Genomic DNA, 13,676 nt, shown 5'->3' with positions numbered 1-13,676 from the left:
ACTTAGCTAATAAAGTCTTCTAAGCAAGAACTGTATGTATTCACTTTTTAAAATAAAAGCAATTGGATACAAACTCACAGGAATAGTCAGTCCTGGAAATTGTTTCATTCAATGGAGCCAGACATCTATCATTTACAAACATGGGTTATAGTGCTAAACAGTGCATACCTGGCAAAAAAGCACATGGAAGACCACAAGAATAGAGAAATAAAAAACTTTTATTACAACAAAACATTAGTACAATGTTTAGTTTCAAGGACTTAAATATTACAATATTCTTTGTTTCAAACAGAAACTCTACTTTACCTTACAGGAAGCAATGTAATTCTTCCCGGTATGGAGGGTACTGCTTATCCAAGCAATTGCAGAAGTGAACAGCTGCCTTATAGGTCATGGGATCCAGAGTGATGTGGATCCATGAGGAATATCTAGGACTTCTAGTTATTTCTACATTTAACATTCATGTACTTTATAGGATTATATCCTCAAGAGTGCTTGTATTAGGAAGCTTCCCCTAAACTGGTTATATTAAAGATGGTTATATTCTATTTGAGAAGTGGCTGAAAATAAAGCTAAGCCATACAAATACACTTATATTAACTGGGTCCTTTACAAACAAGTCTAACACTACATTATACTATTGTAATTTCAGGTCAAAAGGCCCTTAAACTTTGTTAATCTGCACAATGCAGTCTGCCTCTAGTAAACATAAATATACATTGACGCAATAGTCCTGTTATTTTATTGTTTACTGTAATGGAAAAATAATTTGGGGATAACATCAATAAGCAGTAGCAGAGAATACTTAGTGCATTTAAAAAGATGGCATATATTCTATATGTTTGGGGTGGTGTCTTTCTAACTTTGTGCAGAGAAGTATTAAAAATACATACAAAACATTTACTTACTAATAGACCATTCAGGTTGTTATAAAATACTATGTACACATATGGCACCTAAAAATGATTACATTGCCAGTCTAGCTGGTCAGAGGTTTACGCTACTTCACTAATATTTTGAACAGAAAGATAGGACATAGAACATTGATTTCATGGCATGTGTTTAGTACATCAAAAAAAGATACGATTGTCTTAAACGGCAGAATAGTCTGAATATTCTACCTGATTTTTTTCATAATGAAAGACAAAGATAGGAGTCAGTTTAGTTATCCTTATTGGATATAGGTGTAAGATTCTTGTTAGTTTAACTACCCTGCTGTAACTATAGCTGAAGAGTGTACATGTACCACTACACTACGCCAATCAAGGGCCACAAGGAACTTGTTAAATGGCTGACAGGTTAGTGGACTGAGCTAGATCCACAGTCAACACACATTTAAGTTTTCTACATCTTATAACTACTACTTTGTGTACAATGGGCAGTTAGACTTTTTGTTTAAAAACATGAGCGCAGATGCCATTGAGCCACATAAGTTCAATGTAAAAAAGCCTATTTAAAAATGAAGAGGTCCCCTGGAACTGGCATAAAAAAAAAAAAAGACTGCTGTGAAATTGACTACGCTCCATAGTGCCCATCACTCATCATGCAAACTGAACACACTGGAAGGGAGATAAAGTGCATCACACGGTAAACCAGGGCTGGCATTCACAAGTTAGACCACCCGGGCATGAAGTTATTTTTACATCTTCATTTAAGAATCTTAAGATCTCTAAGATGTACAAAAGCCAAAAGTTATTTCATGGTAAGGGCTATTATTAATTTTTGTTATAACCAAACAAGATCATGCTTGTGCATCCGCTGGCCTAGGTTGATCTGTGGTGATATGCAACCCAAAGATTTTGTTTAGATTGCAATTAAAATATGATAATCGTGATATTTTACAACCAAATGCTCTATCAGTGCTGTTGATAAACTACATTCATCAGCACCTTGCCAAATGAGTTCATGCAGGTCTTTCAGAGCCAACAACTTCTGGATGTCAGCCTTGAACTTGATTTCCCCTCTTGAAGAGGTGAGGCCTGCGCCTTGCAAATTTTGACCTGCCCGCTTGCTCTTGCAGCGTAATTCGAAAGCCAAGTAAAATCCAACATGATGGTATTAGCACATGATTAGACTGTATCTGAGCTGTTACATTTTCATAGTAATTTTTACAAGCCTGGATTAGTCTGAATATTACAGCAAGGCAAGTTAATGATACAGAAAATGTCAAGTGAATTTCAAGAGGAAATATTAAGGGTCATATGCAAGTCAGAAAAACCTGTACACATCATGCAGTTGAAAGACTTACCTAGTATTTCAGACATGATCTAGACTGCCTGCTGAATTGGAAAATGAGAAGCGTCAGTTCAGAAAGTTAAACTTTTAAAAAGAGTAAAATTTTTAGAAGAGCTTTCCAAAATTAGCTGCCCCCATTTAAGATTACCATAAAATGAACAAGAGAAAGTAAGCAGCTTTCTCAGCAATGTTCGATTGTGTAGACGTTTGGGATACCCTTGTTACTACTCCTTTCCTTTCCCTAAGATCCTGAGTTAGGCCTACAGTGGAAATAATCCAAACAGTTAAATAAAGAGGAGGTAGAAAGGACAATGGAATTCACAAGAAATAATTGAGAAACTTTTGCGATGAGAATAAGGGGAGAGGGCTTAGCTGGATGGTTACTTCTGGGCAATGATACTTCCATGGGGCAATGTGTTGGATATTTCCCTTAGAGAATATTGTATTAAGTAATCTAGAACCAACATGGCCCTATTCATAAAACAATCTCAGATGTCAAAAAATTAAATAGCTTAATTTCACCCCAACCATCTATAAATGCTGCAAACAGAATAAATGGAGAATTCAAACATTTGAAGACTGTGAAGGCTTAAGATCACTAAAAGCTTCTTATTGGCAATTAGATTTCAAGAACTGATTGTTCCACTTCAACAGAAACACAAGTGCTAATTTGTCAGGGAACAGTGTGGCACTGCTACTCTTAAGTTTATAGAGGAAAATATATCGATGGCAAAAAAGTATTGATTGTCAAAGGCAGGCTGGATACAGGTTCATTTTTCAAACTCTTACTGGAATTAAATGTGTGCCATGTTCGGAAAAAACCTTCAAGTAGCTCCGTTTTTAATATCCCGCTAGGAAATAATTTTGCTTTTAGTAATCCCTAATGTCCTCAGATATTTTAGAAGTGGACAGTTACTTTTTTACTGTTAACATTTTTACTGTTTTCACTCATTTAATCAGGTTGATTGTTTGTCTAAGTTTCTAATCAAGCTGACAAAGAAGAGACCCAGAAACATGAAGGATGTCCAGATAGTGAAATCATCCCAAGTGCTGTCTCAAATGCCATTTTAGTAAGTCTCTGATATTTTACCAATCACTTGTTACAAGTAAACTCTGGCATTTCTACAATATACAGAAACAAAGTATTTAACACACAGAGAAACATCCTGAAGTAATTTTATGAAAAAAGATTGTGCTTTTATTTTTATATAACAGGTATTCCTAACTATTGCATGTGCCTTCAGTTTTGGAGAACTAAGTGCACGGATGCCAATGGTATGTGAATTTCAGCTACTCAGGAGAAGAGAAGCTAAAGGAATATCAATATGTAAGTGCAAATAAAATTGGTGCTTTAAGAATACAGCTGGAGTTTGTTTTTTAAATTGAAGGAATTGTTGACAGACTAACTCCATATAAATCCTTGAAAATGAGGGTTGGACAAGAGAATTAACAGATTCTGCATCAAATTTTCTTAAAGTGTCAGGCATTTCATCACATCTCCTTAATAGGAATTTAGTTTTCCTGGGCTACTGTATGCTCTTCTCAATGATATACAAGAGAGAGGGATTTTAGGTGTTTGTTAACTATTTCCCATCCTCAGTATTTAAGTAAAGATGTTACTTTTATGCATCAAACCAGCAACCAGTTCAGTTATCCAAATCCTAATATACGATGGCAATGTATTGAGCCTTACAAAATAGATAGCACCGTATTTCTTAAACCAGGTTTATTAGAGGAATGGTCTTCCAGGAATTAGCACTCAATCTGTGAGCGGGGCATTCTTCGCAAGCTTAAGGAATGCCGATGTATTTCCTGCAGCTGCCGTATTCTATCCTTTTGCCACATCAAATTTTGCGGCATAGGGTATCTTTGTGTACCATGTAAGCATCTGAATGGGATTCTTACATGGCAGGCTGTTGCTCTACAGCGAGGCTGCGGCATGGGAGGGAGAAGCATCCATCGCTTTCTCTCAGCACAATAACGGTAGGCCTCTTTTCTGTATTGCTTATCTATATCATCACTGTTCTTCCACCCACCAATGATGAAAACATCATCTTTAAAATAGCAAATGGCCGCCCCTTCAATGCTAAGAACTTCTGGAGGTAAACTTTCAAGAATCTCTTCTGGTATTCTGCCAGAGATCTTTCTCTTAGCCTCTTCATTATCTATGGGGTAACTCTTGGGGCAGCATGATGCTGTCTGGTAAAAGTTTGTGTTGGCAACAGACATCTGAAAAGAGCAATAGTTATCAATGAGTGGCAGAGATTCGATGTCTTGCCAGTGCCTTGTCTCCGTGTCATATCTGGTAATGACTGCCCTTAAACCATCTTCACTATCATCAACTGGGGTTCGAGCAGCAATGTAAACAAATCTATCTTCTATGGTGACTGATTTGACATCACGAAGGATCTTTGGGGCTGACTCCAGGTTGTGCCATTTGTCTTGCTCGGGATTGTAAATGGTTACATCTTTAAAGCCAGGACTGAAGTTACCATGTCCACCAATACTGTACAAGTTCCCCTTGACTTCAGTGAGGCCAAAAGAATGCTTTCTGGTTATTAGATGAGAGACTTGCTCCCAGACATTTCTGTTGGGGTTGTACTTTTCTACAGTCTTGGCAAAGCCAGGTTCCATGGAGCCAGCCACATAAACATATGATTCTGTAACAGCAACAGCATGTCCATCAAGGTGATTATGTATGTGAGGTAAGTTTACCCACCTATCTTCATCAATGAAATACCCCACACACTCACTTAAATAATCCCCTCCCTCTGACACACCACCGATCACCATGATGACATCCATGTTCTGCCCATAGCGAGGCAGCAATGCTACAGGATAAGCAGAATGTTGTAAATTACCAGACTGCAAGTTCTCAGCCCTCAGGGCATGATTTTCCACAGCTTCAGACACTAATTTAAGACAGGCTTCATTACTGGATACTAGCCTTTCAGATTTGACATGCCGGGTAAGGTAAGTGGGTTTCATCTGAGACAGTCTGAGCAGTTTAAAGAGTTCTTCAAAGTACCTCTCTCTTTCGTCAGCGTTTCTCTGAACCCACTTTAACACAGTCTCAAAAAGAACTTCTTCAGAGTCCACTGTGATTTCCAAGTCTGAAAGCCAGTCTCTGATGAGGTGAAAGGGTAATGTGTAGAACTCTTCATCTTGGATAACTTTGCAGAAGTTCCTTCTTATCATGTCTGCGGCTTTCAGGGCAAGCTGGTTCAAGGAATACATATGAGCTAAGCTATGAATAGCCACACAGTTGGAGAGATTCAGTTTTTTCTTCAGAAACTCTCCACAGAATTCCTTTAACCGCATCAATAAAAACCTGAAGAGCAAACAAAGATGAGTTAAGACATGAACTGAGGGGAGTGAGGTTAAATCCAATCATATATCTTTAACAAAAATGTGTTTATACTGCACAACAGCCAAGTTCCTGATGTACTTTAGGAAGTCAATGTTACATAATTGTTCTTTTAACAGCTCCCTTTAGCCATCTTGTAGCCTACAGATACATTCAAGGACCGCAAGCCAAATTGCAATACTGGCTCTGTTTACTAGGTATATTAACTGCTGATGGAATGGGGGCACCTATTAGATCAGTGCATTTAAGTTCAGATGCCTCCAACTAGTCCACTGTAACCTCTAGTGAATTATCCCCTAAGGAAGATGAATTTGGTATGTCCAATCTCCAGGGTGCAGCTCAGGGAAGCTCTTTGGAGGTTAGGAATGCTGTGCATGACGTGTGCCCCCTCCCTGAAGGGAAGCTTTGATCCCTTCACCTTCAGAGAATTCAGGAGCTGTAAAATTTAGCTAAAAGAGGTGGGCCTAATTACGAGGGTACAGAGATGAGAAGATGGGATAACATGATCCTGCTCCTATAGGAAGGACATAGGACTCAGGAGAGCATGCCACTGCTCCACCCCCACTACTGGTCATCCCTCCACATCTCCCCTGCCAGCTCCAGCATCCTCCCCACCATTCCAATGTAACCACTTTATGAGTAGCTGCTGTCCTCCAAGCTCCCTCTCTTGCCCACCACCTCCAACCCACCATTTCTGCACTTCACTTACTAGCCACCTCCATCACCTTCTCTCCCTTGCCCCTTCACCTGCGCGCCTGTACTACACCAGCTTTTACCTTCCTCCACTGCGCCTCCCTGCCCCCTCACCTATCTCTCCCCGCCACCCACCACTCTAGCTACAAACAAACCAGACCACTGACTAGGGTGACAGATTTAGCCTGGCCACCCCAAATTTGAGTGCCGCCCCATGCTGAACTAGATCAAAACGCCACTCACTGAAATTTGGCGCAGCCACCCCTTCATCTGACAGCGAAATGGCCAGGCCAAGTCTACCATAGGCTTATGGGGAGGGGGGGTGGCAACACATTGAAGTTTTACGGGGGGCGGAGGGGGTGGAGGAAAGATTGCCTTGGGCAGCCTCTGGCCAATCTCTTCCCTCCATTCACTTGTCAGCCATCTCCTTCCCCGCGCCCCTCATCTGTGGGCCACCTTGGCCTACCCCAGCCCCCCCCACCTCAGCCCCCGGCGCCTGCACTTCCCCCCTGCCCCCCCACCTTCTGCCCTGTCCCTCCCTTCACCTGTCAGCCACCCTGGCCCACCTCCACCCCTGCCCTCCCCCTGTCACCTCTCTGCTGCCCCAGACCACCTCCTGCCCTCCCCCCCAGGCCCGCCCCCTCACTTGTCGGCTACCCCGGCCCCCCTCCACCCCTGCCCCCCCAGGCCCGCCCCCTCACCTGTCGGCTACCCCCGCCCACCTCCTGCCCTCCCCCCCAGGCCCGCCCCCTCACCTGTCGGCTACCCCGGCCCACCCCCCCCTCCTGCCCGCCCCCTCACCTGTCGGCTACCCCGGCCCTTCCCCCCCAGGCCCGCCCCCTCACCTGTCGGCTACCCCGGCCCTTCCCCCCCAGGCCCGCCCCCTCACCTGTCGGCCATCTCCAGCACCTCGTGCACGTTGCCCGGGCTGACGCTGATGCTGCCCGTGTACATGAAGCCGACCACCGCCTCCACCGTGTCCGGCTCGGGCCCCCCCTCCGAGCTCCACTTCCGCAGCTCCACCCGGCCGGAGCGCGACTCGGCGAAGCCGCCCGACAGCAGCGGGGTGAAGTAGTCGGTGGCGGCGGCCAGCACGGAGCGGTGGGCGCGGACCTCGCGCAGCGGCCCGGCGCCGCCCCCGAAGGCCAGGGTGATGTCGCAGAAGAGGTCGCGGCGGCGCTGCTCGTTCTGCCGCCAGGCCAGCTCGCTGCAGTGCGCCGGGCACGCGAACTCCTCCGCCTCCGGCTCCCCGCCGGCCCCCTCCGGGCCTGGGCCGCCGCCGGCCCCCTCCGGGCCCGCCTCTCCCGCGCCTTCCCCCGCGGGCCCGGGCTGCGTCTGAGGCGAGGCCGCGGCGGCCGCCGCCATCTTGCCCGCTAGCCAACGGCTCCCAGCGAGACCCAGGGGCGCCGCCGGAAGGACGTAGAAAGGGGGAGTAGGACGTCACTGAACGTGCGCGCACCCCGACAAGCGGCGGTGGCGCGCGCGCGCGCGCGCCGCCTCACGCGGGCGGTCAGCGGCACGCTGACGGGGGAGGAGCTCTACGCGGGAAAGGGGCGGGCTCGGCTCCGCCTCCTCTCCGCTTTCTCCTATGGGAGTTCTAGAAGCAGGGAGCGAGAAGGGGGGATCCGCCGGTTCGAATCCCGCTGGGGACTCGGGGGGGGGGAATGCGCGCGCATGTCCTCTTGCCTCAGTTTCCCTCTGTGTAAAAGGGCGCTAAGTAGGTTGGAGGTGTGTGGCTTTGCCTCACTGACACAAGGGGCAGATTCAGGTAGCGTGGTGGGAGGCCAAGAAGGAGCGGACAGCATCCCCCCAGGTCTCCTTGGTGGAGAGCAGCCAGACGCTGCACACCCTCAGTGGCTCCTGTCACGGCAGGGGCCCCTCTCCCCCATTTCTGAGCATCCCGCCCAACCCTCATACCCCACGATGGGGGGTGGGCTCCAGCCCTCCCCCTTGGCACCAGGCCCGTGTGCCTCCCCCGGCCCAGGCCCGTGGTGCTGGCGTGCCTGAGGAAAGTCACGCTGGGGCCCTGCTCTGCTCCCCGGGATCCTCCCTGCTGGAGACACAAGCGACAGAGGCACGTAGGACTGCGCCTTCAGCGCACTGGGCTCTGGCTGCATGTGGGGTTGGACAGCAAGGGCAAGGGGGCAGGCTGGTGGGGGCTGAGGCTCTGGGCTAAGGGCAGCAGAGATCCTAGGGCTGGCTGGGATAGGATAGCCTCGGCAGTCCAGAGACATCACTTCTCTTGCACCTGGAACCTCTCCCACCTGCAATACGCAGGCTGCAGGCAAGTGGCACAGGGCTTGGTTTATTAGAATCCATTGTGTCACCTCTGAAGTAATATTACAAAAGATACATCCAGCCGAAGTGTGATTTGATAGGTCTCCCTATTTGGGAACCTCTATCTTACAGTGTGTATCCCATTGCTGGGGAATCCAGTTGTGTAGACAGCACTTGCTGTATCTGTGCCAAATGCTACCTACCTACGGTACCCACCGGTCAAAGCTCAAGTATACCTTTACCCATAATCTCAGGCAGCCTATCAAGCCTGAGGGAAGTTTTGAACCATATTCTCCTCATTTCAATCTCTCTCTCTCTTCGTTGGGGAATTTTGCAGCATAGGGTCTTTACTAGGATGGCACGAGGCATTACTAATTTTCCTGTCTTCAGGATGTACTTTCTTTATAGTGCAGGTGAGTTGAGAGTTTACTTTTGTCACCATGATTCAATCAACTACAGCTCGTCTTACTCTAAATGCCTTTAGATATTGGGATTATTAATGCAATATGATATAGCACCCCAACTTTCATGCAGTGTTACTGGAGCATTTATACATATTAAGTCCCTTAATTAAGCAAACTGCAGAAAGGCATGTTGACCTTTTTCCCCTTGCATCTTAACTCATGCTGTAAGACCGTGCCCATTTCTGCCAAGTTTATCCAGGTACTTATATATTGTCCCCATCGCCACAGTAGCTTATCTCATACACATGACAAAAAACTGCTATGATTTTGACCATTTGCTACACATTAAGGCCTAAACTTTCAGAAGTGGCTATTGATTTGGGGTGCCCACTTGGAGACACTGAGGGCCTGATCTTCAGAAGGAAAACCCGAAGAAAGAGAGTAGACATTATAGATCTGCAGAAAGCAGGTTACCCAGTGTTTTAAAGTATTCTATTTCCCTGTGTAAAGTAAGATTCAGTACAAACAAATCTCAAGGTGCCAGCACTGAAAAAATACAAAATCCAGCTAAAAATGATTAATCTATTGTTTATTTAAGTTAGGTTACAATAATATAGAGACAAGTAGGATTATTATAGCAACTATAATTAATGGCCCACTGAATATGCATCTTGCATATTCAGATAATGTAGGGGGCCAGCGATTCCTGTAAGTAATGTGGTGGCCGTGTAAATATAGAAAATGCAATACAGGTAGTTTCACAGTTTTACCAAGAGTATATGTTACAACTTTACATTTTAAATTACTACACCAGAGTTTGAATGGCATTGGCTATATCAGCAGTGGTCCCACTACATAGGATATTATTGGGCGGTAGAGGTAAACACAGAGCAAACAAAGCTGAAAAACAACCTACGAGAGAACCCCAACCCATAGCTGATGGGTAACAATATTCTTCAGGTTTTGGTTCCTCCTTTTGTCAGGAAGGTTACAACTTATTTTCAAGCTAACATGTCTAGTTCTTCAAGTCAAAAGCAGCTGTGTCCATGAGCAAAAAACAACCCCCCCTCCCATCTTAAAATCTTGTCAGAACACACACAAAATAAAACGAGTAGAAAAATTAAAAGAGGCTGGGGAGAAGAGACAAAGTTCAACTGCTTCCAAGCATGAAATACAGCAGGTAGCATAGGGAATCTCACACTTTTGGTTTTATTTGCATCAGTTTCTATGCTTATAGAACAGCTGCTTTGCACAGTAGTTCTTGATTTCTATAAACCTATGGCCTTTACATTTAAGTCCCATATGTAACGGTCTTCCATGCAGGCGACTTGCTTCTCTGTTTTGAAGCAATGCTACTGGCTATCACATGGTCATGTGCTCTGGTAGAACATAGGAGATGTCATCCCACGGGTGACGGTACAGACCTTGTTTCAGCCTCTTCTGATCCAGGTAGTGTCCTAAAATGAAAGTGATTTTTACATGCAGCAATCCAAGTTTCCATTCCTCCCAGACTGACCTTGCCTTGAAACTTGTTAGGTCCCTTCCTGGCCCCACAAATGATCATTATATCCTGAAGCATGAGATCCAGTTACTCCTATTTTAAGGCATAACTACAAGCTCCAGGGGGGTGGGTGAGAATCCTAACTATTGTTCAAAAGTTACCCATCCAGGAGCTTTAACAACCCAGCACTGAGAGCATCCCAGCAGATTCTCCTGGGCTGGGAGTGTGGCTGATGCACCACATGCAGTCAGGACTGGTGTGAAGAATGAAGGGGTTTGTATGAGCTGTCTTTTGGTGGTGATGATGGGGAATATCACAATAATAGGGCTTTTGGGTGCATGTGAAACTTACCAATGAACCCCATACTTCTGCCAAGCACGAAGATGCCATTGAGGGCTCCAATGTCAATATATTCATCTGCTTCTTCCCTGCAATAAAAGCCAAACAATTCTTGGGAACAGGGTGCTTGGTACAATGGCTCCCAGAGCAGCTCTAAACCACCCCCAATGCAAATTCAAGGCCTAGTTCTCCTGGAAATCTTCCCCTCGCAGAGAGACCAGGCTTCTGCAGGGTGCCGTGCCTTGCAAATGTCAGATGAACTCCTGGCCCCATTGGATGGCAGTGGGGAAACTCGCATCACATTAATGGCATCAGGATTGTACCCTCTCCCCCCAACTTCATACAGCAGCTAGAGAAGATACGTCAGTGTTTACCGGGTGAAGGAGCCACAGTTCCTGAGCACATCAACAAAGGCGACTCCAATAAAGCCATCCACATTCAGGATAAGATTTGGTTTCTGAAGAAAGTGAAAAATGTTAACTGCTAGTAACTCGCACTCATCCGGCAACTTTCATCACAAAGGGCCTTAGGATGCTTTAGAGCATTGGTTCTCAAAGTTCTGTACTGGTGACCCCTTTCACATCGCACGCCTCTGAGTGTGACCCTCCCTTATAAATTAAAAACACTTTTTTATATATTTAACACCCTTATAAATGCTGGAGGCAAAGCGGGATTTGGGGTGGAGGCTGACAGCTTGTGACCCCCCCATGCAATAACCTTGTGACCCCCTGAGGGGTCCCAACCCCCAGTTTGAGAACCCCTGCTTTAGAGGCTGCATGCAATAAGGGACACCCGAACTTTGTAACGCAGAGGTCTAGTCTGGCAATCTGAATGATGGGGACTCCCCCCTCATCATCTGCATGCGGCTCTACCCAGTTCAAGGTGGACTTCTGCCGGGACCCAGCATCTCTGCAGACTACACCTCCTTATTAAATGCGGCACGCAGTCACAGGCTACTCTGTAGCATGCTGTGGGCTATCATTGGCTGGCAGTTTGGCCTCTCCTGGTGTATAAGGCTCACTTCAGCCACAGCATATCCTGTAGCTGTGCCAGTCTCCAAGCTGGTGCTGTGTGTCTCTGGTTTTTATTAGCACCAATGCATTACTCCCTCTCCAGTTAAAACACAGAAACAAAACTCCAGCAATGACCCCAAAAGATTTTTTTCTTCAAGGTAATAGAGAACAAAAATGCAGTGGGGGTGTTTTACCTTGGAAGTTGTAATTTTTTCTACTTCAAGTGCATAGTCCAGTAGTGGGGTAGCAGGAAAATGCTGCTTCACGTAGTCCTTGAGAATTTGAACTCTCATATCTGGGTTATTTATCTGCATGTTTAAGAACACATTATATTATTTGCAGTAACAGCCAGACACGCATGTAAGAGTGCACATCTTACTGTACCTATCAACTCAAATAAACCCTTTGTTTGAAGCCAAGGTAATTAAATTTTGTCCTTATAGGGCTTTTTTTTTTTTTTAATGAAATGTACTCAATTTAGAAATTTAGTTTTAAGTTTGTAAGGCCTGTGAATGGAGAAGACCAAATACTGAACCGTAAGAGATGAAAAATGTTAAGGGCTGTCATAAAAGTAACTGTTTAAACAATGCTGAACTGCTCTCTCTACTGCTGACATATCACCCGAGTATCCAAAGACCACTTAACATACGTGTGTCAGTGATTTATTTTAAGGATTAGTCCAGAAACCACTTCTAAACGTTGCCATCCTTCCTCCACTTGCTTTTTCTTCTATTCATTTTCCTCTCCCATTGAAGAAAGCCCTACTAAAACAAGGTAAGTTACTTACCGATTTGACCCTGTGTCCAATGCCCATGATCAGTTTCCCTTCTTTCTTCATCTTGTTGACGAACTCCATAGGGATAATACCACTGTCAAAGGCCTTACTGAACATCTTAGCTGCGGCATCCAGCGCACCACCAAATCGGTCTCCCTGTGCCCAACATACATAAGTTGAACTCCAGCAAAGATTTCTACAGTAGCATGTTACAATAGGTGCATGAACCAGATCCCTTCTCCCACAGCACCCCCCATCCCCACAACAGGGACATTGTGAAAACAGGATTAGACTATGCAGGAGTCCGAGATAAAGAGCGAGCTGGGATTCATTGAACAACTGTAAACAACAACTAGAGAGGTGACCTACTACCTCTAGGGACAAAAAGGCAAATAAGATTAAAAGGCCCATTTAATTCTTGGTCACTTCTGAGGTTATGTCTACACTACCGTGGGATCAACACTCCAGCGATAGATGCACCCAGGGTCAATTTAGTGGGTCTAGTGAAGACCCGCTAAATCAATGGCACAGCGTTCTCCGGTTGACCCCGGTACTCCGCCAGGAACGAGAGGAGTAAGGTAAGTCGACGGGAGAGTGTCTCCCGGTGACCCAGCACGGTGTAGACACCGCAGTAAGTCAACCTAAGCTATGTCGACTCCAACTACGTTATTCACATAGCTGGAGTTGCCTAACTTACGTCAACTTACCACAGTAGTGTAGACATAGCCTGAGACTCCCAATAAAAAGGGGCCAGTTAGTGCTAATAGTGATGGTATTTTTTGTGATGTAGACAAAAAATACAAAACAAACCTAGACCCAAACCCATTTCACATAAAGGAACGTCAAACAGCGGTCACTTTTTGGTCACTACCCTTCTGGGGTTGGATTTAAACCAGTGATCTAGAGATGAAAGGGTCCAGTTCACACAGATATTTTCCAGTAGCTCTTAACTTGATCCAGTTTCATTAATGTATTTCCCCAGCTACTCCTCATTAGTATTGGATTCAACATAAAGCCAATGTTTTAATCAATGACAGAGTAATCAGGGGAGGACAACTGACGAGACAGTAAG

General features: G+C 45.4%; 2 protein-coding genes across 2 annotated transcripts in view; both read right to left on the bottom strand.

Annotated features, from left to right (window-relative positions):
* Positions 1–3,322: 3,322 nt before the first annotated feature.
* On the bottom strand, positions 3,323–7,660 carry KLHL11 (kelch like family member 11). Its single transcript, XM_065422603.1, has 2 exons — positions 7,185–7,660; positions 3,323–5,566 (listed from the first exon to the last, which is right to left on the bottom strand). The coding sequence occupies exons 1-2, from the start codon at positions 7,658–7,660 to the stop codon at positions 3,988–3,990; spliced, it is 2,055 nt and encodes a 684-aa protein (XP_065278675.1). The 3' UTR covers positions 3,323–3,987.
* A 1,891-nt stretch (positions 7,661–9,551) lies between these two features.
* ACLY (ATP citrate lyase) overlaps positions 9,552–13,676 on the bottom strand; it is a 43,145-nt gene continuing 39,020 nt past the window's right edge. The window contains exons 25-29 of the mRNA XM_065422793.1: positions 12,617–12,760; positions 12,024–12,137; positions 11,191–11,273; positions 10,829–10,905; positions 9,552–10,433 (exon numbers count right to left, since the gene is read on the bottom strand). Coding sequence (XP_065278865.1) covers positions 10,339–10,433; positions 10,829–10,905; positions 11,191–11,273; positions 12,024–12,137; positions 12,617–12,760 — 513 coding nt within the window. The 3' untranslated portion in view covers positions 9,552–10,338. The remainder of the gene's footprint in view (positions 10,434–10,828; positions 10,906–11,190; positions 11,274–12,023; positions 12,138–12,616; positions 12,761–13,676) is intronic.

Source organism: Emys orbicularis, chromosome 25 (assembly GCF_028017835.1).
Source record: "Emys orbicularis isolate rEmyOrb1 chromosome 25, rEmyOrb1.hap1, whole genome shotgun sequence".
NCBI classification, from domain to species: Eukaryota; Metazoa; Chordata; order Testudines; family Emydidae; genus Emys; species Emys orbicularis.
Note: the sequence above shows the minus strand (reverse complement) of the source record. Positions and strands in the feature narration are given on the sequence as shown.